The 26,173-nt window shown below is 34.8% G+C and overlaps 1 protein-coding gene across 1 annotated transcript; it reads left to right on the forward strand.

Annotated features, from left to right (window-relative positions):
• Window positions 1-4,162: 4,162 nt before the first annotated feature.
• Window positions 4,163-26,173, forward strand: GTF2H2 (general transcription factor IIH subunit 2). Its single transcript, XM_054578470.1, has 16 exons — window positions 4,163-4,213; window positions 6,864-7,016; window positions 8,621-8,698; window positions 9,010-9,046; window positions 9,258-9,344; window positions 10,412-10,462; window positions 10,790-10,844; window positions 14,719-14,824; window positions 15,963-16,053; window positions 16,224-16,311; window positions 16,813-16,920; window positions 18,621-18,684; window positions 20,567-20,670; window positions 21,448-21,550; window positions 24,304-24,343; window positions 25,860-26,173. The coding sequence occupies exons 2-16, from the start codon at window positions 6,961-6,963 to the stop codon at window positions 25,977-25,979; spliced, it is 1,188 nt and encodes a 395-aa protein (XP_054434445.1). The 5' UTR covers window positions 4,163-4,213; window positions 6,864-6,960; the 3' UTR covers window positions 25,980-26,173.

The raw sequence follows: 26,173 nt of genomic DNA on the forward strand, positions 1-26,173 counted from the left end.
TTGAGCAACTTACCTGATTTTTATGTGTGCTAAAATTTTAACTCTTTGTTCTTGGAAGTCAATGTACTTAGTTTATGAAGGTAAGCTTGCCAGTGTTCTGGCCAGGCATAAGTTTGCGTTGTAAAATTGTGCCATACAATTGGACTTTGAAATAAAATCATTTTTCAAATGTGGTACTTAGTAAAGACCACTTCAGGAGCCAGGTTAGGGCATTTCTGCTGGAATTGATATTAACCAGCTGGATATAACTTCGAAGAGGCACTCAAGCAGCTTCCAAGTCTGGAATATAAGAAGTTTAGATTAGATTTCAGAGGTCTCTTCCACCTCTGACCTCCTGAGATTCTACTGCCTGCATTCTACTTTCTACTCTGTGTACCATTGTTCAAGATTTTGTTATGAAAGCATGTGGTCCATTTGATAAAGGTTCATTGCATAACATAGTTTCCTTCCATCTGTGTTTTGTATGAAGAGTAGATCAACATTTTATTTTCTTTATTTTGAAAATTTAAATAAGTACAAAAAACTATAAACATACATGTACCCACTACCCAGAAATAACTGGTTTGTCATATATACTTTGTATTTTTTGAAATGTCTTAGTATTTATAGTAAAAGTTACATTGTATATACACACATACATATATGAAATATTTAACTTCTTACAACAGTCGATAGACTTGCAACCATTTCTCATTTTACAGTAAAGAAAACTAATGATCTGATGGATTAGCTGGTCCACTGTCAAAAGTGACTAAACTAGGAATAGTTGATTATTACATTCTATACTCCCATTCCATCTTGACTTTGTCAATAAATTAATGGGTTGGATAAGGTGGAGTTGCTCTGATGTTAATAAAATGTCCTATTTTAATTTTGAGTGCATTTAGGTACTTTTAATAACATGAATGTCAATATCTCAGGGATCTGTAACCACCTGAATGGGGGTATGTATGTGTAAAGAAAGGTCAGGGCAAGAGTGTTCTTTAATCAGTTCAGGGATGTTAGCTTCAGTTGTGGGGGGTGGAGAGGTGGGGAGAGTTCCTAACGAACACATTCTTCCTTCTCCAGCATTAAGATTGGAAGTGTTGCAACTGGACATTTTTAAAGGCTCAGCCAGAGAAATAATTCAAACTCAATCTCCTGGCAGCTCATGGTTCTGCTACATTCACCTTGCCACCTCTCATGTGTGAAAACACAAATAAATTAGAAAACTCTCATCTCTCCTCCTCTGTTTCATATTGTTAACATTTCTTTTAATGGGACTATTTTTCATGAATAAAATGCCCAAGTATCCTGGGTAGTTTTTAGAAAACTGTGTTAAAATAATACCACTTTGGAGTTAGAGAAAGAACATGAACACAGAACTATGGTTTGTGTGTGTGTGTGACTGCAACAAATGTGGAATGGTGTTCCAAAGAAAAACAAAACCCTCCAGTTGCTGCCAAAGAACCTGCTTGTTCTTTCCTGCATGTGTTCTTGCCTTGCCCTTTAACAATTACTTGCTATGTGACCTTGGGCAAATAGCCTTCCTGTATCACATTTTGCTTATTTGAAAGAGATATTTCTACCTAATAGAGTTATATGAAGGTAGGTAGTAAACGTGTGACTTAGACCAGCCCTTGTCAGAAAGTAAATAGTAAATATGGCCGGTTATATCTTGTTCCCAAAGACAGAAGGTGAAACTTTAAACAACTTTTTAAAAAGAAAATTGTGTCTTAAATGTTTGTATCTCATCCCGATCCCCTATATGCTTCGTCTGTGTTGGGTGCAGCTTTAGGGTGTAAATTCTAAGTTCTAGACATAACTGCATTAGGCTTGGCATTGTGACTGTTCATAAATGATTAACAAATGTTTTAAAAGAATAGAGTTTACATATCAAGATAAGGAATATTAGGTACTGTTATAAGCAATTCTGGAGGTTTTTAATGAGTCTCGAATGATTTAAGTTCCATAAAAAGGTATTGGAATAGGCACATTCACCTCTCCAGTCTTTAAAGATGCACACTTTGAATTTCAACTTTATTCCACTAGCTGAGCTGTTCATGAATTTCCTAACTCTGGATTGTGTCCAGCCACCTATGGGCAAAGAACAAATTGTTCCATTCTTTATAGTTGTGACTTAGTTTTACAAGTTGAAATATTTGGCTAGGTTAGATCATTCATTCTACTACTTGGTACACAATTAGAATATTGTGTCATAATTATGCCAAGGTATTACCATGGATTTATACCTACTGCATTTTGCTTTCCTTTAGTACCATTCCTAGGTGAGTCAAGATCTATAACTGAAATCTGTAAGAGGAGATTAAACTTACAATTCTTAAGAGTCTGAATGATTGAGCCTCCTCTCCACAAATGTGCTTTCATTTAAACTTACCGGGGAGTCCTCTGTCCTTTCCCTGGTTTTCCATTTAAAAAGTTTCCAGGGTAGTAAACCTAAGTGAGAAACTTGGAGCTTAGGGTTGTGGCTGTTTGTCCTATAATAATGCACCCCATCTTGGAATAGGAAGATCAATCAGAACAGAAGGAAAGAAAAAGGAGAAAGCCTGGAGTTTCTAGAAGGAAGGGAGGATGGAAAGAAAGTGGGAAGGGAAAGGAAGAAGTGTGGAATTTATGTGTGAGTTCTGTAGAGGAGTCAACGATAGGAGGGAGGCCAAAATGGAAGGTGACTGGCACTGGGAAAGAATCAAATGCTAATTTTGTCTCCCCCTTTTAAAGACACCACCACCAACACTAAACAAATAAGACCTTGTCGTCTGGGGGGAAATAAAAGTAGCTGGTTATGGTGCTGCCACCATGTGATGTGTAAGCACTGTAGGGTAGATGGAATTATTCCTATTTCATAAGTGATTTGCTTGAGATCACCCAGTTAGTGTGGAAGAGCTTGATTTTAAATCCAGGTCTGTTCTTTCCACTACTATGTGGGATGGCTTCTGTTTATGTTTTTGAGGGGGTAGAACACATGGGAAGATTTTGATGCTAACAAAGCGATACAGGCAACAGAGGGAAAGCATATGCTAATAGGGAAACAAAGCAGCTCCAGATACTGTAGTTCCCTTCTGCTCTTCCTCTCCTGGGCATAACCTTTTTTTTTCAAATATCCTAGGATGCCTTGCCTCTCCATTTCTTGAGCATGGGAAATACACAGTTCCATATGTATTAGCAGGCATCTCAAACAACTTTTCCAAAACTGAACTGATCTTATGCCACCCCCCACCCTCTCAAGAACTGCAACTCCAAACTTACAATTGCTCAACTAAAGAATTTTGGAGTTATTGGTTCTTCGTTCATGTCCAATCTATCCGCAAGATTGCGAATCCAACAGTTTCTCACTTGCTGCACTGCCATACTACACTAGTTGAAGCCATCATCATTCCCGCCAAGTTCCCACCACGCAGGGAGCCACCCACCTCTCTGATCTCTGTGGTCACTGTTCATCCCCTGCTTTGTCAAGCCAATGCTCTTCCACATCTGTACTTGCATCTCCCTTCACCTGGAGAGAGAGATCTTCCCTAGTATCAGCGTGGTTAATTACGTATTCTGATCATGGTTTAACTGCCTTGGTGTGGACTCCTCTGACCACGCTATTTTAAACTGCAAACTGTTCCCCCTGCGATGCTTCATTTTTCTCTATGCCACTATCACCATTTGAGAGAGTATGCTATTCTTGATAACACTCTCCATATAGTAGAAGGAAACTCCATGAGGCCAAGAATTTTGATCAGTTTTTCATTGCATTTCCTCGGTGCTTAGAACTGTATCCGGCCCAAAGTGGGTGTTCAATAAAATATTTGTTGCACTAACAGCAGGAGCAGCACAAGCGTCCCAGAAAAGTGATGCTTAACAAGGTTCTGGTTTAGCTGCTGCTGCTGTGGTGTGAGTTCTCCGTGCCAACCTTTCAGAAATAAAGTCATGCTCCTCAGTTCTGGGTCTGCATTACCGGTCTTCGACCTTTCAAGACCGAATGACGCTTTTCTCACGTCTCCGTTAGCTGGAAGGTGGACTAAAGGTCCCTTCCCCTTCACTCTAAACCAGTTCGGAGAAAGCCGCGGCTCGGGAACACCCAGCTCCGACAACCTCCGCTTGAACAGATCAGAACTTTTCTGCGTGGTCTCCGTGCGCGGCGGAAGGACTTTGGAGGCGCCCTTGGAGAGGATTGGGCGGAGCTTCCGGACTGAGCGGCTTCCGGGCAAAGCGGCGTCCGGCGAGACTGGTGAGTCTGCGGGTGGAACCAGGCGCAGAGCGGAGGCGTGGACCGCTTGCCTGGGGAAAACGGCTGCGGGGAAGGATCCTCACTCTCCCGGGCCGAGGCTGAATCGCCCTGACCAGCGTCTCAGGGAATGAGGATGTGAGGGAGCGTGTGGAAGAGGAGGGCAGTTTCTGACTGGGGAGCTGCGTGGAAACCGCTGGGGCTGCTACTCTGGGGAACGTCCTTAAGGCAGAGCGCGAGTTTTGGGAATTGTGATCCTGGTTTCGAGTCTGTGACTCGCCTCCAGCTTTGTGGCCTCGAGAGAGTTATCAGCCTTCGAGTCTTGAGTTCCATACCTGAAAATCAGGGCAGTAATCCCCCTTTGTCTGTCTTAGAGCGCTTTCTAAGAGAAGGTCGGAGGAAAAGCTCCCTATATTGGATATTTGGTGCAGACTTCATTTGTTTGCAGGTAGCATTCTGTGCTCACCTGACAGGAATCCCACTAATATGCTTACGCCAGGGGGCGTGGCTTCTCTGGGGTTGGATTCCCAGGAAACGGGTCAGTGATATTTTAAGATGGAATATCAGGAAGTCATAGGAGATGACTGACCGAAGAAGTCACCAAGTACATCTTTCTCAAGAATATATAACCCTGTTTCTCTTAACAACATGCATTGTAAAAATCCAACTTCACTTCTAACGTCTGCAGTTATGGGGAGCTTAATACCTGTCCTATCCCTGTAGTTTCCCATTGAAGGCAGGTCTAATTAAAAAGTACTTGTATGCAGTGAGCCAGAAGTGTTCCCACTTGGAGTTTCTGTTCTGACTTTGTTTCTAAACTTTCCGAGAATTCAAAGTAATAAACTAAAAATAGTTTCATATGATGGGTGGCAGTAGCCACTTATTAAAGAATTTGAGTTTGAAAACGCATAGAAGATCAAAATGTTTAGTCACTGTTACTCTGTAGTTACTATGTTACTACATATCATTAAACCTACAAGGCACCAACATAGCTATTGAAATAGCATGGAAGTAACAGTAAGTCATTTCTCCTTACTTCAGGATGTTAAAGTGGATCACCAGATTTCCTGAAATAAGCAAATCTCTTCCAACGCCAGGGAGTGGTTAATTCAGTGAGAGACACAGACCTTTAGTAAATAATATCTAATTATAGCAGGTGCCACAGGAAACAGTGTGTTGTAAAAACAGTCCAACTTGTCAATAATTTTAATTCCAGAAGTCCATTTATATAGCTCAGTTCTTTAAATTTTAAAATACGGTGGCAGAAATAATGCCCCTTTTTTATTACAAAATCATAAGTATGCAATTCTCTTAACATAATATCACACTCAAGCACAGCATATAACATTGTAGGTGAAATGTTCAAATTAAAACTATAAATTATTACACCCATTTTATTACCCTACCAATCATGTTCAAGCATGCATTACTTCTGCCAGACCTTGTATATACTTTATAGCACCAATATTATAAATGGAGGGTAAGGTGTTGGTGATGGTCCTTGTCATAAAGGTTAATCTTTAACACTGCCAGTGATGGGATTTATTTTTTCCTTAATGTCTGGGCACTTAGGATTCCTTTGAACCTTCACCTGTGCACAGAGGAAGCTGAGGATGAGAGTGTGGGGTAGGGAGGGAGATGCCATTGGGGAGGGTAGAGGTGGTGATGTGATGGGGCGGTTATTGCTTGATTATGGTTAATAGGTTCCCCGGACCACCTGTGTTATCCATGATTATTAGAGAAATACATGTTCATATTGAAAATATGAAAATACAGAAAAGAACCAAGAAACAAAAAAAGGAATCATCCTTAATTCTGTCACCCAGCTGAAACCTATTTTGAAATTGTCCTATTTATTAAATTTGTCATAGTTATTGAATTATTAAATATTTCTTTATTTTTTAATAGTTGAGATTAGTGTAGGTTTAATATTATGTCATCCTTTGAATTATGAGCCATAAGCATTTACCATTTATAAATAATAAATTTCATTTAAAAACTTGATTATGAGAATATTCTTACATACACAAAATTGGAGAGGAAGTACAATGAATCACCATATATCCATCACTCAGATGTAATAATCATCAGTTGTAGCTAATCTTTAAAAAAATGTTTTTTAGTCCTGGCTGTTTCGGGTCAGTGGATTGAGAGCCAGCCTACAATCCAAAAGGTCGCCGGTTTCATTCCCAGTCAGGACACTTGCCTAGGTTGCTGGCCAAGAGGCAACTCATTGATGTGTTTCTCTCACATTGATGTTTCTCTCCCTCTCTTTCTTCCTTCCATTCTCTGTAAAAAATAAATAAAATCTTTAAAAAACAAAAATACAATTTTTTATTGTTTATGCTATTACAGTTGTCCCAATATTTCCTTCTTTGTCCCCTGCCTCATCTTGTTTTATCTACATCCATATCTACTTCTAATCTATGGTCCTGTCCTATGACATGTTTCTAAAAAAACTTCTCAGAATATATATCAATCGGTGCCAGATTTGTGTGTAAATATTTGTATTCTTTCTTGGGGACAGGAAAAAGTTCCATGGGGATTTTGTAAAGTATTTCACCTAAACAATTTTTGAATAAACTTCAAGAATATAAGATGACCTTGCATTGTGACTTTTTTTCTTACTTTGTTTACTTCCCCCTCTTTTCAGTTTTAATTGTAGGCATTTGGTGACAAAAATCTTCAGGAAATTCACAGTCTAATGATTGTTATAGGATATTGAATAATATAATACATTTAAGAAAAAAATGGATGAAGAACCTGAAAGAACTAAGCGATGGGAAGGAGGTTATGAAAGAACATGGTGAGTAGAAAAGTATTACAATATCTCCTCTTTTAGGCACTTTTTTGCAACTTTATTGAAGTGTATTTTACAAATGTTAAAATTCATCTGTTTCCAGTGTATAATTTGGTAATTTTAAAAAATTTGTTCAGTTGTGCATTCATTACCATAAATCAGTTTTAGAACATTTACAACATTTTTTAAAATGGATTTTGAGAGAGAAAAACATTGATTTGTTGCTCCACCCATTTATGCATTCATTGGTGGTTTCTTTTGTTTCCCTTGCCTGAGGAGATACATCAGATAAAATATTGCTGTGAACAATGTCCCAGATTTTACTGCCTGTGTTTTCTTCTAGGATTTTTATGGTGTCAGGTTTAAATTTAAGTCTTTAATCTATTTTGAATTTATTCTTGCGTGTGATGTAAGAAGGCAGTCTAGTTTCATTTTTCTGCACTTATCTGTCCAATTTTCCCAGTACCATTTATTGAATAACTATCTTTAGCACATTGTATGTGCTTGCTTCTTCTGTCAGATATTGATTGACTATATAGGCATGGCTTCATTTCTGGGCTGTCTTTTCTGTTCTGCTGATCTCTGTGTCTGTTTTTATGCCATTAGTTGTTTCTTGTAAATGCCCTGATGAGGGATCGAACTACAACCTTTGCATGTGCGGACAGCGCTCCAACCAACTGACCACTCCACCAGGGCTTAGAACATTTTTACCAGCCCAGTAAGATCTATCATGCTCACTTACAGTAAATTCAATTTATACCTCTAGCCCTAGGCAACTACTAACACCCTTGCTGTCTCTCTAGATTTGCCCTTTCTGGACATTGCATGTAAATGTAATCATATAATATATGGTCAGTTGTATCTGCCTTCTTTCACTTAGTATGCTGTTTTCATCTTGGCAAGGTAGCTCAGTTGGTTAAAGCATTGTCATAATATGCCAAGATTGTGGATGTGATCTCTGGTCAGGGCACATCCAAAAAGCAACCAATGAGTGCATAAATACATGGGACAGCAAATTGATGTTTCTCTCTGCCTCTGCCTCTGCCTCTGCCTCTGCCTCTGTCTCTCTCTCTCTCTGTCTTCCCTACGCTCTAAAATAAATTTTTTAAAAAGCATACTATTTTTAAATTTCATCCATGTAGCATATATCAGTAATTCATTTTTTTTTTTTTTTTTTTTGGCGAATGTAGTATTACATGGTTATACCATATAATTATTGATCCATTCATCAGTTGATGGACATTTAGATTGTTTACAATTTTGGGCCATTAAGAATAATGCTCCAGTGGCCCTGGCTGGTGTGGCTCAATGGATTGAGTGCAGGCCTGCAAACCAAAGGGTTGCGGGTTCCATTCCCAGTCAGGGCACATGCCTTGGTTGCGGCCAGGTCCCCAGCAGGGGGCGCGTGAGAGGCACCCACACATTGATGATTCCCTCTTTCCCTCCCTTTCCCTCTCTAAAAATAAATAAAATCATAAAGTAAAAAGAAAAAAAGAATGATGCAGCAGTGAACATTTACGTGCAAATCTTTATGTGAACATATGTTTTTATTTCTCTTGGGCTGATAAACTTTTAGCTTATCTTTTTAAATAAGTAATTACCGCTTATAGGGAGATTCTTAAAGAAGATGAATCAGGATCACTGAAAGCTACAATAGAAGACATTCTCTTCAAAGCAAAGAGAAAAAGGTACGTAAACTTTTTGTCAGTGTTTTACAAAAGGTAAAATATATTCCTTTAAGCCTTTCTGTCCACCTGTACTCACTCCTCAGTGTTTCAGGGAAACTGACTTGTAATCTGAATACAGGGAAGGAACCAGCAACTTAGTGCTTCGGCAGAGAAATGGGTCTTCAAGGACTTTCTAAAGTGCCTATAATAATGTGAATTCCTTAAGTTAATAATTTGTTTCACTAAAAAGATGCAGTTTAGTTGAAAATTATATTGATTTTTGGGGGGGTAGTATATGGTTGTTCATTAAAATGTTTGCATAATTTTAACAGAGTATTTGAGCACCATGGACAAGTTCGACTTGGAATGGTATGTTATTTTTTTTTCCTTTACTGGTACAGAACTATTTTGGGGTGAAGAAGTATTCTGGCTTGATAGAATAAACAATTGTGAAACAACAAACCTTTTAAAAGATCATATTAAAATATATGTATAGACTATGTGAATACTAAGTGCCATTTTTACTTCTTGGTCAAAAATGTGTTTGAAAATTTTCCTCCTTTGTACTTCTTTTTTGTAGATGCGCCATCTTTATGTGGTAGTAGATGGATCAAGAACAATGGAAGACCAAGATTTAAAGCCGAATAGACTGACATGTACTTTAAAGGTAAAAGAGAAGTTTTAAAAGGATACAGTTGGTTTTTTTAAGTTTGAGTTAATACAAACTGTAGCTAAGTAGAAGTGCTGCTACCAGATCATTTAGGGAAATGATACCCAAAAATAACTGATCACAGTAGTCCCCCCACCTATCCCCAGATTCAATTACCTATGGTCAACCATGGTCTGAAAATATTAAATAGAAAATGCAAGAGAAAAACAATTCATAAGTTTTAAATTGCATGTCGTTCTGAGTAGCGTGATGAAATCTTACAGTGTGTTGCTCTGTCCTGCCGTGTCCCACACAGACAGGAGTCGTCCGTCTGTCCAGGGCGTCCGCTCTGTATGCACAATAAGGTATTTAGAGAGAGACACACACAGAAACCACATGTACATAACTTTTATTACAGTATATTATTATAATTGTTCTATTTTATTATTAGTTATTTTTGTTACTTTCTTATGTGCCTAATTTATAAATTACACCCTTTTATAGGTATGTTTGTATAGGAAAAAAACTATTGCAGCTTCAGGCATCCCTGGGGGTCTTAGAATGTATCCCCTAAAGATATGGGGTGGATTGTGATGTTAATGCTGTTAATTTCTACCCTCTCCTCTAAGTCAGAATCTTGTTTTGTCAGTTATTCCTCTTCTTTATTGAATCTTTTTCCTCCTTTGAGTCACTTGAATTAACCTCCTCAGTTTATAAATACATTCAGATTATTCCTGACTTACCAAAACCCATCCCTAGTTCTGCTCATTCTCCTTTTCTGTCTTCATTGGATCCTTTCCTTGTTTAGATGGTTTCTGTCTCACACGTCCAATGGTTCCATCTCTAAGGCCTAGCTTAAACCTATCTCATCACTTACCATTTCAAATTCAGGTATAATATTTTATTTTTTATTTATTTCATATTCCAAATTTTATCACTTTTTATTTAATATTTTTGCTACTGAACATTTTTTGAAAATCTATAAACTTAAAAATCATGCTTGATAAATAAGTTTCCCAAAAGATGTCCTCTGTAATTGTTATTTTGTTCTTACCTAGTATTTCCTTTTTGTTTTATTTGAACAGTTGTTGGAGTATTTCGTAGAGGAGTATTTTGATCAAAATCCTATTAGTCAGGTATGTAAATAAGTGATGAAATTCAGGATTAGATTCCTGATATTACTGCCAAATATAATTTATTTTTAAAACATTCATCATCTGTTCTATGAATTATTAAGTAATTCAGATTATGTACCAGTTTTTGGTACACTTTTCAATGAAAAGCAAGTAATTCTAAAAGTTAAATTATGTGCAATGAACTCAGCTGAATTTATGTCAACAGCATCATGAGAAAAAGTTTCTCATGTTGCGGATTTCTTTGGTAATTACTAATTTATATTAATGTACATTCTTATCAAAAAGAAATAATTTGTTAAATTAATAATTTTTTAATTTTATTTTTAGATTGGAATTATTGTGACAAAGAGTAAAAGAGCTGAAAAACTGACAGAACTCTCAGGTATGCCTCAATTACCTTTATAGGATTCGCCACCTGGGCTTTATTTACCCAGCCTTGTAACCCTGTTCATAAGTTTGCCTCGTAAGTAAAATTAGGCCTTCCTATATGTTCTCTATTAAACTCTCTATTGAACTCAGTATCTAAGATGAAGTGTTTTAAATTGAGTTCTGCACATTGGTGAATAGTATTTCAATGAAAGTAGTATGTTTACTTAAGATACGTACATTCATCCCAAAAGTAGTAAAATTATTGTGACCATTCAGAAAATCCACTTAATTTTAAAATTAATTTTTTACAAGTTAAATCTCTAATTTAAAGCGTGAAAAATATAAAAAGTTAATTGTAGCCCTGGCCGGGTAGCTCAGTTAGTTAGAGTGTCCTAATACACTAAGGTTATGGATTTGATCCCTGGTCAGGGCACATACCAGAAGCAACCAATGAATGCATAAATGAGTAGAAAAACAAATTGATGTTTCCCTCTCTCTCTCTCATCAGTAAATTTTAAGAAAAAATTTTAAATTGTTAATGATTCAGTTTTTCCGTTTTCATGGCATGCCTAACTGAATTTTAGTCTTTTAAAAGATAATGGCAGGTTTTTATTTGCTTTGTTATATGTTGTTACAAACTTACATCACTAGTTCTGTTTTATTTTCTGTGAAATACACTTTTTCTTAAATGTCATTCTCAACCTTTCTTCCTCACTAATACACATGAAGGTAATGACATACTTTTATTATTAATAATTTTCCACTATGGCAATAAGGAGTAAAATGTATGTTAGCCTGGAGTGATCCAGCAAACTCAGTGGCAAGTAATCAAAAAAAAAAAAAAATCTAACTAGCTTAGGCACAAAAAGGAAATTATTTGCTTATGTTCTGAGATAGGCTGATCTCATGTGTAATTGTTTCCAGTGGTCCTAGCTCTGCCGGGCTTCTTCCTCTGACAGGTTTTCTGTGAGCTGAAAAGATGTCTATTAATACCCCAAGACTACATGACTTTTGTAGTCTGTAGCTTTAGCACAGGTCCCAGAGAGGACTCCTACTGCCCTTACTTTTTATGACCTGCCTATCCATGAACAGTCAACGTGGCCAAGGGAATGAAGTGTTTGGTCCATAGGCCTGGATTACACGTCTGTGCCTGGAGCAGGATGGAAAGCAGGGTGGGCTTCATCAGAACCACATGGTCTAAGCTGGATTATCACACAGTGCAGAAAAGAAAAGATGTAGTGCCACCCCTACTGTCTTTTCCCCAAAATTAATAATAGTTTTCCATGTGTGCCAAGAGGTCATACACATAGAGATGAAAAATTCTCTAGAGATTCTGATAGAACTGTGGAAGGCACCCTCTCTCTCTCTGATCAGAATGGCTGCTGTAAACCACACTGATGGTAATGTAGTATGTTTTATTTCTCATACAATACAATGGGAGATGAAAGAAATATGTGTATCTTATGGTAGAAAAAGAAGTGGATAGAGAGAGCCAGGAGATCGAGGTTTGAGTGCTGGTCCTGCCACTGGTAGGTGTATGTCTTTGGACAGATCATTTACCGTATTAGATTTGTTTCTCGCTGATGAAAGGAGGAATTCGGACATCATGAGATACTTTTAATTTCTAAAAGTTTATGATTCCAAGAATAAATATGTGGAATATATATTAAATATGGCAAATGGTTAATATTTTAAAACTTAATTCTCTTTATAGAATGTACAAGTCTAATAAGGTGAGCCCTAATGTAAACTATGGACTTTGGGTGAGAATGATGTTTCAATGTAGTTTCATCAGTTGTAACTAACATTTTTGATAATAGATAGTAGGGTCTGGGGAAAAATGTATGTCTGGGGCAGGAACTCTTTGTACTTTATGCCCAGTTTTGCTGTGAACCTGACACTTCTTTAAAAAACAAAATCTATTAAATGTTTAAAAAAAACCCAACTTATTCTGTGCCCACTTCAGCAGCACATATACTGTAATTTATTCGGATAAATAACACAAAGAAGGTACAAGAAGATGAATGGGCAAAGAAGACATAATTCATACCAGGATTACCAAAAAAAAAAATCTAAAGAGAGGTTAGCCAAACAAGTGATAAAAAGCAAATAAACCACTCAACAAGATTTTATTGTTTTATGTATTTTAAATTAGCAAAATGAAGTTTCAAAAGGAATATATTGCTTGCTGACCACAGAGAAATTGGTACTTAGAGGGGTGATAACCTGGTTAATTAGTTGAACATTTGGGTTGGGGGTGGAGCCATAAAAATGGTTGTTCCTGTGAATTATACTTAGAAAATATTATAAAAGCAGAAAAAACCTAACTCAACAAATATACTTTTTTAACAATACATAGTGTCAAATTGGAAATAACTTAAATATTCAACAGTAGGTAGGTAGTTTAATGAATTATACTATATGATAAAATCAATTTAATAATGTTTTGATTGTTGTTAATTACAGTAATGTGGAGACAGTGTTAAAACAGGAAAAAAGTGTCAGAAGAATATCATATATATACTTTTAAAAATTGATTTGAGAGAGAGAAACGTGATTTGTTTTTTCACTCATTTATGCATTCCTTGGTTGATTCTTGTATGTGCTCTGACTGGGAATTGAACCCACAACCTTGGTGTATCAGGACAGTGATCTAACCAACTCAGCTAACCCAGCCAGGGCTGAAGAATACCATATTTCATTGGATCTCATATTTCATTATTTATGAGATACCTTTAATTTATCAGCCATCAAGAAGGAAACATGGTTTGCGACTTGTTCACACCAGCTTCTTGGTGATTTACTGTGTTTGTCAACTATTCTAAGGAATTTGGTAGCTTCTCCTCGCTTCATTTGTATTGCCTAACTTGAGATAGAGAATCTTTTCAGATGTTAACCTTTTGAGGTGTTATTTCCATAACAGAAGATAACACAGCTTTGTCTATTTGTGAAAACCCTCCTTTCTTAGGTTTTTATAAAGCTTTTGGGTTTTTCCGCTGAAGAAAAATGTAGAATTGCTGGCATGCTTCCATCAGTGAATTTTTGCTTCACTTATAACAAGTTTACACTTTTCTAAAAATACTTTAAATCACAGTTAAACTTAACATGAAAAGCACAAACAATGTACATAATGCAGTTGAAACAAAAACACATCCATAGCCATTCACAGGTTCCCACATGAGCAGGCAATGACACCTGTGTCACAAATGCTGCATGGCTGCCAGTGATGATAAGACACATTGTGATTTAAGAGATGTTAAAATGGGAACATATACATTAGTCTTAAAAATAATGAAATAGGGAAATGTTAAAGGTAAAAAGTTATGCCCTCTCGGTTAATGTTATTTAAAATGTGTACTAATAGATAAGAAGAGATTATTTGTACAGCAGATCCTTGAGTAACATCAAGTTCAGCAGCATTTCATTATAGTATAGATGAGATGCCGTAGAAACTTAACTTTTCTTTATATCAACTAGCCTATGGTAAAATTGGTCTAATTTTACATTGTTTCTCTTAGTCGCAGAAACTATCATGATGTTAAGTGAAAACTTGCTGTATTATTTTTTAAGTATGAAGTGAAACATTATATAACAAACATCTCTGTTAAAAGTTCAAGTTGCTAAAAACAAATTGAAGGGATTCTGTTCTGTAACATAAATATGTAAATTTTGGGAGAGACATTAATTTCTATAATGCATATATAGGGTTTTATTAAAAGTAAATTAACAGGGAGAACTCTTTGTAAAGTATATGATTGTCTGACCACTGTGGTGTACACCTGAAAGTAATACAAAATAATATTGAATGTTAACTGTAATTTAAAACATTTAAAAACTAAAAAATAAAGATAAATAAATAAAAATAAATTATTCCATTTCTATTTTAGGAAACCCTAGAAAACACATAACATCTTTGAAGAAAGCTGTAGATATGACCTGCCATGGAGAGCCATCTCTTTATAACTCCTTAAATATGGCTATGCAAACTCTAAAGTTAGTGTTTTACATTTATTATATATAATTAATTTCAAATTTTTTGGAATGAATTAAGTTGAAATGATAATATGTTAATACATGTCTCTGTAAACCCAGGTATAATGAAATCATTATTAATACAAATACATAATGTCACTTATGATGTTTAGTATGATAGTAATTTTTATTTTACATTTTAATTGGTGAGGTATATTCTTTAACGTTTTAGAAAAACATAATTAATATTGTAATAGTGGAACAAAAATACATTGATGAAAAATTTTGAAAATTGATTGTATATGGAATTCATTTTGTATAATAATTTTCAGTTTGTTGTATATTTATTGACTTTTATTAGCCTCTTTGGTAATCTGCACATTAATAGCACTCTTTTCCAACAAGTTCAAGTATGTGGCATATAATTTACATCTGAGAGGAAGTATTCAATATAGTTAAAGCTTATATATTTTGTCCCTGGCTAGTCTATCCTGACTCAGGTTTTTCTATGTTTACATAATAGATATATTTCTAGTTTAAAAGTAGATGATAAGTAGATAATATACCTAGTAAAGGTAGGCACAATAGCAGCATCCACAAGTGAAAGCTGAGAGCCTACCAATGGAGATATAAGCAAGAAGGCTATAAATAACTGATAAAATTGCTCCTAAAAGCATAGACATCGCTGGTATAGAGCATAACTGCTTACCATATATTAAAATTCCATAAGCCATCATTTAATTAAATGGTACACAAAAATAAATGTTTATTATTATGACTCTGAATCACCATGACGGTAAATTACAGACTTTAAATAAGAAAGGAGTACCTTACTGTTGTTAAGCCATATATATACATCTTAAATTTGATTCATATGGTCTTGTCATACTTTCCAATGTACCCATTGGAAGAGAGTTAATACTTTGCATGAAACAAATCTACTAGAATGTAAGCTTCATGACATTAGGAACTTTTGTCAGTCTCATTTACTACTCTATCCACAGAACTTAAGAGATTTCAACTCATTCCTTTGCAGTGTTGAAACAAATGATATATTCTATAGTCTAAGTGTATAAGCCATGTACACTATCCTTTTTGGGTAAATTTTCATTGGTGTAATGTGTTACACCTAATTGGAGTGTATTTTATCTTTCTTTAGACACATGCCTGGACATACAAGTAGAGAAGTCTTAATCATCTTTAGCAGCCTCACAACTTGTGATCCATCTAATATCTATGACCTAATCAAGGTAGTCCAATATTTTTATAATCAAAATCAAAGTTACAACTTCAAAGAAAATTCTGTAGTAAATTTATTACTAGTTTTCAGAGCATTCTCTTTATTTTACAAAAACATTAATTGTTCAATGTTTTTTCTCCCCCCCCCCCCAAACTGTCCATTTACTTGGATTTTATGAAGACTCTAAAGGCAACTAAAATTAGAGTGTCTGTTATTGGATTGTCTGCAGAAGTTCGGGTTTGCACTGTGCTTGCTCGTGAAACTGGTGGTATTTATCTAGAATTCTTTAATATTTACTCATAATTACTATGTAAGAAGTAACAAGTTATTAAAATAGGATGTTTTAACCTGTTTTTAAGCTACTAAACTTAAATCAGTTCATGTACTGAAGTCCAAAATATGGGTAGTCATCTTAAATAGATCAATTATTCTGTTGATATCATCTCAAAATGCAAGGAATTTTCAGAAGCTATGTTAGTGTTCAGAAAAAGCAGTATAACTCTTGAAAAGCTAGAAATTCCACTAAATGTAATACTTTGTTAAGATCCTATAACTTGGCTTTAATAAAATTGTAATTATAGTAATTCCTAGAGAAGTCAATTTAAAGATGTTTTTAAGTAAGATTTTTGAAAAATCATAATTCAAATATTTATTTTGAAAATGTACATTTTCAGATAGTAAAATTTTTACAGAATTAGTTAGAAATTTTGTAATTCATTCCTGTGCCTGGAAAGCTGATTTTATTTCCTTTTGCTTTTCATCTTGTTAGGTACATACCATGTTATTTTAGATGAAAGCCATTACAAAGAATTGCTGATGCATCATGTTAGTCCTCCTCCTGCAAGCTCAAGTTCTGAATGCTCACTCATTCGAATGGGTAAGTATTTATTTTGTGTGATTTTAAAATAGACACTTTGAAAAATATATTTTGGCTCAAACTAGACTTTCTGTTTTCATTTGTACAAGTTATTGTAACATTTAATATTTCTTTTTTAATCCTGACTCAAGAATATATTTTATTGATTTTTGAGAGAGAGGAAGGAAGAGAGAGCGAGAGCTAGAGAGAAAGAGAAACATTGATGTGAGAGAGAAACATCAGTTGGTTGCCTGCCATATGCGCCCCAACAGGGAATTGAACCTGAAACCTAGGTATATGCTCTGACCAGATATTGAACCCACAGCCTTTCAGTGTGTGGGACAGTGCTCCCACCAGCTGAGCCACTCGGCCAGGGCAACATATGAGGGTTTTGTTTTTTTTTTTAACTTACATGTTTTATAATTAGAGAAAATTATGCTGTTGAAGCAATTTTGGAAAATTACAGAGATGTAAGAAGAAAATTAAGACCATTTATAGTCTTATCACTCAAAGAACACTATTGGCTTTCTTTTATTATTAAGGCATAAAAGATCTAAAGACACTGTGTTTATAAAAATATCCTTGCTGTATTAGGAAATTTAACAAATAAGCTGCAAAATTCTCTGTACTGTTTGATCAAAACTATGTAATACATACTGCAAAGAGAGAAAGTTTGCAGGAAGGTACATCAAATTGCTTGATGTGATTTTTTTCAGGAGAGGGGGAGAGATGGATTTTGCATCATTTCAAAAAAATTTTTTTCCTATATTTTCTAAAATTTGTATAATGAACATTTATTACATTTATAATTGAAAAAAACCTTACTTTAGTAAGAATCTCATTGTTTAATATGCATTTTTTTTAACTGTCAGTGAAAGGGAATGCTTTTCTGTGTTGTTTTGGGTTATTTATAGTACTAGTCAACTGTTCTAACCTATTTCCTCATCTGTAAAATGAGATTAGTATCTGTCTTATGTGTTGCCAGGATTGAGTTAATACAGATGAAGCCTTTAGAATAATGCTTGACAGAAATACTCAGTACATTGTAGATATTATGTTGGCTAACCTTTTTTGATTTATTGATACATTTCCTTAGCCCATTTTAAAGTTATCATTTAATTGTTTAGTAATTTGTTCTTCAAGTTGATTTGTTAGAGACATTTAAGAACATCAATCCAATTTCTGTCACCTGATAGGAGTATTTTTTCAGTTGGTCATTTACCTTTTATTTGTTTTGATATGTATATATTTAACATTTTTACATAATAAAAATCTCTTTTTGTTTATGATTTCTGTTTCTTGGACTTGTCTTCAAATCTAAAAATTCATATGAAAAGCAAACTATTTGAGGGGGGCATTCCAAAATTTTAAACATAGACATGTCTTATATGAAGTTGGAGTAGATTATGTAATAGGCTCCTCCATTATGTCAGAAACTATTTAAAAATTACAAACATTTTCTTTTTAAAAAGCAGTATGTGTTAATTGTTACTAAGTTAGAAAATACTGAGAATCTGAGGCCATATTTATGGACTGATCTGTTCCCCATTTCCTCCCTATTTACTGTCTCGTAAACTGGAATAGTCATTTGACCATACTATAGTAAACATTATCCAGAAGGCAGGAAAGAGAACTTCTGTGGTAGGAATGTTTTTAGATTCCTAGCCCTAGATTTTGTTATTTACTTGGAAAAAGAAAGTAATACATTTTCTTCTATGAAGGATTCCCTCAGCATACAGTTGCTTCTCTGTCTGATCAGGATGCAAAACCCTCTTTCAGCATGGCGTAAGTAAAAGCATGGAAACTGTTCATGATGATGTTTTTATATTTTAATTTTTTTCTATAAGTTATAAATTAAAAAGATGGGCTTGAAATGTAATGGCTTTTGTAAAAGATTACCTTCTATATAGCTGTCAAAAGGAGTGAGGATGACCTCTGTATACTCCTTTACATCAGTCTTTAGGATATATTACTAAGTAAAATAAGGTAGAGAAAAATGGTGTGGTATGCTACCAGTCATCTAAGAAGAGGGTAGAAATTTGAGTAAATATATGTACTTGCTTATATTAATAACAAAAATAGTAATGGAAATCAAAAGTGAAAACTAAAAAAATGTTTACCTACATGGTGTATGAATAAAGGCAAAGAGATAGACCATAGACTTTTCTGAATATTACCTTGTTTTAATTTTGGAGCTTTACATTTTACATACTTATAAAACAAAATTAAATTTAAGAAAGTAATTGTTAAAAATTACAAATAAGACTACTGTCTCCAGCTATAGAGGTGTAATAGGGACTGGATTTATCCTTTTGCCTCCTGTCAGAAAACCAGGCAAAATATATAAAACAAGTTTTCAGAGTTTGGAAGCCAGCAGTGCAGATAATAATCTCCAAAAGAGGGCAAACAAATGATGTGGGTCTCGTGAAACCCACACAGATCCTGAGGGTTTTTGCTTGGTTGAAGAAAGTAAGTTCTGAGTTTGGGGAGGCTGAAATGGCTGTTGTTTCAAGGGCAGAGTACTGGAGGGTAAAGAGCTGCACACGGAGCTCTCGAGACCTGCAGAGACTGCCCCATGCATCATTAGCTGAGTATTGGTAAGCACATTTCTGTGAGCGAACTACCAGGGCCAAGGAGAGAGCCATGGAGAGGAGCAGGCAGAACAATCCCTCTGGCTCACATGGGTCAGGGAATAGTTTATGTTCCCCCCAGTCAGTTTGGAGAGAACTCTTAACACAACAAGCATTGAATAGAGACCAGTAGTGGAACCAAATTAACCCTAGATCAACAGCTGCTCTGGACAGCCTAACAAACTTAAAAGCAAGTCTTGAACAGATCCAACTATGTTCAAGTCACTTAAGTATATTCTAGGAAAATGTCTCAGCATATTTAAGGGAATCCAAAACGTCCACTACCCCAAAGCAAAAATCACAATGTCTGACAGCCAATCAAAAATTACCAGGCATTCATAGGGCTACCAGAGGTGACTCCCCAGGGCAGAGTTACCTACTGCAGCCCACGGGCCGAATCCAGCTGGCTGTCTGTTTTCGTACAGCCCATGAGCTAAGAATGGCTTTCACATTTTTAAATGGTTGGAAAAAAAACAGGAGAAAAATATTCATGACACTCAAACGTTACATGAAATTCAAATTTTAGTGTCTAGAAATAAAGTTTTTAATGTCTTCCAAAAAAAAAAAATACTGGACATGAAAGAAGTCAGAAAATACCCATAATAAAGAAAAAAAAATCATAGAATGGAAACATATCCAGAAATAACACAATAGGTAGAATTAGTAGACAGAGTGTTAAATCAGCCATTATATGTATACTACATATATGTTCAGGAAAGTAGAGGAGAACAAGATAAGAATGGTAAGAGTTATAGAAGACAGAAAAAAGACCCAAATAAGAATTCTAGAGATGAAGAATACAATGTGTAAGATGAAAAATTTAACAGCAGATTAGTCACTGAAGAAAGAAAGATTAGTGAATTCAAAGACAATGCAAACTATTCAGAACAAAAATGCAGACACACCAAAAAACGAAATGAACATATGTGGGCTATGAAACAACTTCATGATTTTAAAATCAAAGTAGCATACTTTGTTTGCTCTAACTGTTCACATCTTAATATATCACGTTTTTAAAGTAATGTTTTCCCCCACAGGCATTTGGATGGTAATACTGAGCCAGGACTTACATTAGGAGGCTATTTCTGCCCACAGTGTCGGGCAAAGTATTGTGAGCTTCCTGTTGAATGTAAAATCTGTGGTAAGAAACCAACCGTTTATTATTTAGTAAACTAATCTTTCATAACTTCTTACCTATATTGCTATTAAAATATATGTAAATATTAAGATCTGCCTTCTATGTTTTTGGATTTAACATGAGAAGAGAAATAAATTACTTTTTTATTGAGTGTCAGGTACTTCATTTCTAAGAATAAATCTGGCATTCCCAAGGAGTTTCCTGATTCCTTTTTTTAAAAAAATATTTTAAAAAATTTATTTTTAGACAGAGCGGAAGGGAGGGAGAAAGAGAGGGAGAGAAACATCAACGTGTGGTAGCCTCTCACACACACCCTACCAGGGGCCTGGCCTGCAACCCAGGCACGTGCCCTGACCGGGAATCGTACTGGCGACCCTTTGGTTCATAGGCCAGCGCTCCATCCACTGAGCCACACCAGCCAGGGCTGATTTCTTTCTTTAAAGAAAATGCAGCAGATCTGGTAGGCATTTTTGCAGCTCTTAACTTCATAAAGTAAATGTATATAAGAAAAATGAGGAATTAAACTAACAGAATTATAGAACTTTATCTTATTTATTAGTGACCAAATAGGCAGAGAAATCACACACTTAGTGACAAATTAAGCCTTCATCCATCTTGGAATTTCCTTTTATGGCCACAGGTAAACTGAAGAAATGAATAACTGCAATTAAAAAAAAAACAACTTGAAACTATTTAGCATAAATTATATCATTTGACATTTCAGCTCTTGTCTTTATGAGGTTTGGGCTATTAAACATGTCTTTCTGCTTTATGTGTCAGGTCTTACTTTGGTGTCTGCTCCCCATTTGGCACGGTCTTACCATCATTTATTTCCTTTGGATGCTTTTCAAGAAATTCCCCTAGAAGAACATAATGGAGAAAGGTACATGTGTTTGGGTTAATTTATGTGTTAAAAGTGGGAGTGTTGCAATACATTGTTATTACATTTAAAAAGTTACATTAACTTGGACAAAATTATTTCTAATACTGAGAATGAGATGTGTAATGCCTTGGTTATAATTGAAATGACTCATTAAATAGATCTGGATTTCCAGAAATCTGTCACCGCATTTTGCTGTATATAATGTGCACTTTTTGGCCCAGATTTTTGAGGGAAAAATAAGGATGTACATTATACATGAGTAGTATCTGAAATACCTTGTGTCCTTGTGTTTTGTATTTTGTTACATAAAATCTCTTGTACCATAATATGTTAAAAAATAAATGCTAAAATTCCTTTATAATACAAAAAACAAATATCTAAATATAAATAATTTAAAAATTAAAATGAAAGATTTTTTTTCTTGAAAGTTTGAGCCAAAAACATAGTGCACATTATACACAGGAGTGCATCATACATGGCAAAATACAGTGATTGCCCTAAACACACCTATGTATGTATTATAGTGAGAGTGGTGGTATACTAGTGAATCAGCTCTCCAAAGTGAAAGGAGGGGAAAAAAACCCTGCTTTTTAGCATTTGCTAAAACTGGAGAATTTATCCAGAAGGTCTAATATTAAAATAATAGAAAAGTAAAGAAAAGATCAAATGAAGAATAGAAGAGAAACAGTTCAAGGGCATTTTCTACTATTAAAGGACAGAACTTTCTGGATTGAAAGGGACTGTCAGGTGTCTAACATATTAAAGGAAAACAGGTCTACACTAAAATATATCATTGTGAAATTTCAGAATATGCAGCAAAATACTAACCCTAAACATTGCTGGAGAGGGAAAATTACATCACATAATCTGGAATTAAGATTGTTTTGGTTATCATCAGTAACACTGAATGCTGACAAGGAGTGATTTCTCTTAAAATTTGGAATGAAAAACTATTAGCAACCTAAGTTATATACCCAGCCAACACACCAATTGAATGTAGGTAGAATAAAGACATTTTCAGACTTGTCCCAAAAAGAGAGTTTCCTGGGAAGCTGTGGAAGAGATGATTCGAAGGAACTAATAAGGAATGAATGAAGGAGAATATGAATATCTATCTAATTCAGACTGGCTAAAGAAAGGCCTGGGATGATGATAAGGGGAAACCCCAGAATGACGCTTGTGTTTCATACATGGAGACCTATCAGTCCAGTTTGGAGAAGGTCAGGGTGCTTCAGGAGAGATGTCACTGGGAAGACAAAAACTATGTATATCCTGATGTAGTTGAACATATGAGAGAGTGTTTAGGCTTTACAGGGAAGTGTTGGGGCTGAGTTAATGGAAATTCCATAGAAGATAAGCTTGTGAATAACTACAGTGGTTAAGTCTAGGAAAAAATGTTTTAGAAGAGAGGTTGTATTACATGTCTCAGCTGAATATGTTTATATAGTCATAATAAACTAAACATTTAATTATTCTATCTAAAATTATTTAACTACATAGAACTGAGAATGACATTAGTTGTGCATATACATGCTATTGATTCAGGAGGGTTGAAAGAGAATTAAATTCTCATCTTCTGTATAAGAGGTTCATAGCCAATGCATAGCCAATACAAGAGAGAGCACTGTAAGCATACGTAGCTATCAGACAATTAAGTTTTGAAAGTGTTTGCTCTGGGGAACTGGAAATGAAATGTGGGGGTGGATATGCAGGGAACTGTTATTTTTTGTAATAAGTTTTTAAGAACTTTTAACTCCATTCCTTGAAAATTAAAACCGGTAGGCATCTATTATATGCAATAAATTAACTTCTGTCAATCTAGAATTCTACCAGCTGTCTATTGTCTTGGGGAGAGGTAAAAAACAGTCACTCAAATCATTTTCTGTAGGGTTTATTTATTTATTTATTTATTTATTTATTTATTTATTTATTTAAAAAGTAGTGAATCGACTCTTTCTTTAAAGATTTTACTTATTTATTTTTAGAGAGATGGGAAAGGAGGGAGAAAGATAGGGAGAGAAGCACCAATGTTTGGTTGCTTCTCACATTCCCCCAGCTGAGGACCTGGCCCACTACCCAGGCACGTGCCCTGACTGGCAATTGAACCAGCAACCCTTTGGTTCACAGGCCGGCACTCAGTCTACTGAGCCACACCAGCCAAGGCCATTTTCTGTAGAGTTTAAGTCCCTCGTATAATCCCAGTTCAGAAAGCATGCTCATGTTTAACTTTGATGAAATTTATAAAAAAAATTTTTTTGCTGCTATAAAAATACAAAATTTATTGCTTAGTTTGAACAGCTTTTCTTCTGATTTTAAATTTGGAAGTACAGTACAACTGAATACTAAGAGGAACAAAAGAATCAAAACCAAACTTGTGATTCTGTTCATGTGGTGTAAACCAGTTTTGTGTATAACATATTGTACCAGTTTTTAAGTTACCTTTAAAACGTGAACTCTATACATTTATTATTGTTTCCTGTGTAATGCCTGGGGTGGAATCACTAGGACCAACTTCTTTCTTGAAGAGAAGTACATTTTTTTTTTAAAGTAAGGTTTTTAGGCCGTTAGGTAACCTTGGAATTTACCACAGACTTTTCTTAAATTATCTATATTTTAACTCTTTTCTCCTAAAAGTCATGTTTAAATTAATTGTAAGTAAAATTACTTACTAATTAAAGGGTTTTGTTACTGAGATTTTGCTGAGCTATTTTAATGAGTTAATTCTAAACAAAATGATTTTAAAATTTTTTCAGATTTTGTTACGGATGTCAGGGGGAATTGAAAGACCAACATGTAAGTTCATGCTCTTTCTAATTATTAAGTATTGTACAAGAAATATTGAGGGCATAGTAGCTTAAGTTTTCAGTAAATTATTGAAGACCAGACTCATATCAAGTTATTTCTCAGAAGTACAGTAACAGTAGGTAGAGATAAAATGATAGCACAGTAGTTTAAATAGTTGTTTCATAATTCTGCATTCTAATTTTGCTACGAAAATATTTTAGTACTTTAAACTGTCTTCAGGTTGCAAGCTAAACTACATTTAGTTTTAAAGTACTAAATGTTTTTTTCCTCCATATTGTGCTCTAGGCTCTATCGTAGCCCATTTTGAAGTGGAGTTACCTAAGGTGGCCACAGACCAAAGGTCATTCTCTCATTTTGCCAATGAGAACATATTTTTAAAATTTTTGAGGGGGACCAATTTGAATGTATAAACTTATATAAAGACACAAATAAGATAGATAACTGTCTAGTTTTAATTTTTTTAATTTAGTTACATGTCCATATTTAAAACTATACATTATAAACTATGTAAAATATTAGTGGGATTGTAAAAGATTGTTTATTCTGCTCTCACATTTCATAAAACAATTTTATTAAGTTTTATATGCCTCTGTGATGTCAGCAGCTTCATCCTCACCAGAACTACTTTTTGAATTATTTGACAAGATTTTTTTTAGATTTTTAAGAATTTATGTTTAGAGAAGGAGGAAAGGAGGAAAAAAGAGAGAGAGAGAGAGAAACCTCGATTTGCAAGAGAAACACTGATTGGTTGCCTCTTGCATGCCCCCAGCCAGGGACCTGGCCTGCAACCCAGGCTGACCAGGAACTGAACCAGCGACCTTTTGGTTTGCAGGCCAGCTGTTTGATGGTTTTTAAAAACACGTCATCTTTATTTCTGTGTTGTTTAAGATTTAATGATTTTGAATCTGTATGATGCTGCTTTGGAAATTTTACCCCAGTAGAAGTATCTGTATACTAATTAATATTACTAGAATAATGACGGGGTTTTTTCTTTTTATTTGCCTTATATATACATGCCTTTTGCCATATTCTTTAATGGTTTAATTAAACCATTAATTAAATGGTTTAATTAAAAGGGTAATACAACTTTTGCAATTGTGAGGTCTTTCATTCCCCAATAACTAAATGTGAGTAGCATTGTTGTGCTTCTCTTTTTAATTAAACCCGTCAAATGACTTTTTAAGAATTCAAAACTAGCACTAATTTCAAACTCATACATCTTCCCTAGTTACTTAAAATGACATAATTGAAAGTATGCTGTATTAGAAGAGACTTTAAGGACTCAAAAACAAAGATATTCCCTCATTGAAGGAGTATTATTTTTGGAAATAAAATTGCCTTAGATTTGAGAATATATAGTACATTGGAAGTAATAAAGTAGGTGGGGGAAATTGATAAGAGATAAAATCGAATGAGCAAAGCAACTTGAAATCAAGCAGCTTGACTGTCTCTTCTTAACTTTTGGAAACTACTTTTGAAGTTTACTTTTCTTTTTTCACTGCAGGTCTATGTTTGCACTGTGTGCCAAAATGTTTTCTGTGTGGACTGTGATGTTTTTGTTCATGACTCTCTCCACTGTTGTCCTGGCTGTATTCATAATACTCCAACTCCTTCAGGTATTTGACTCCAGCATATAGTACATATTGAATGTGCTAAGAAATTTGCAACTGTAAATAAAATGATCCTTTAGAAGAAGCTCTCATTAAAACATGAAAAGCATTTCAAAAGGAAAAACCTAAGAACCTTTTCGCCAAGAAAATGTAATATTTTATTAAATTTTAAAATTTGTGTCCTGTCACAGAAACACCTGGAATTGAA

The sequence above is a fragment of the Pteronotus mesoamericanus genome, unplaced genomic scaffold (assembly GCF_021234165.1).
Source record: "Pteronotus mesoamericanus isolate MK-2021 breed Mesoamerican mustached bat unplaced genomic scaffold, CSHL_Meso_final contig_50, whole genome shotgun sequence".
Classification (NCBI taxonomy): Eukaryota; Metazoa; Chordata; class Mammalia; order Chiroptera; family Mormoopidae; genus Pteronotus; species Pteronotus mesoamericanus.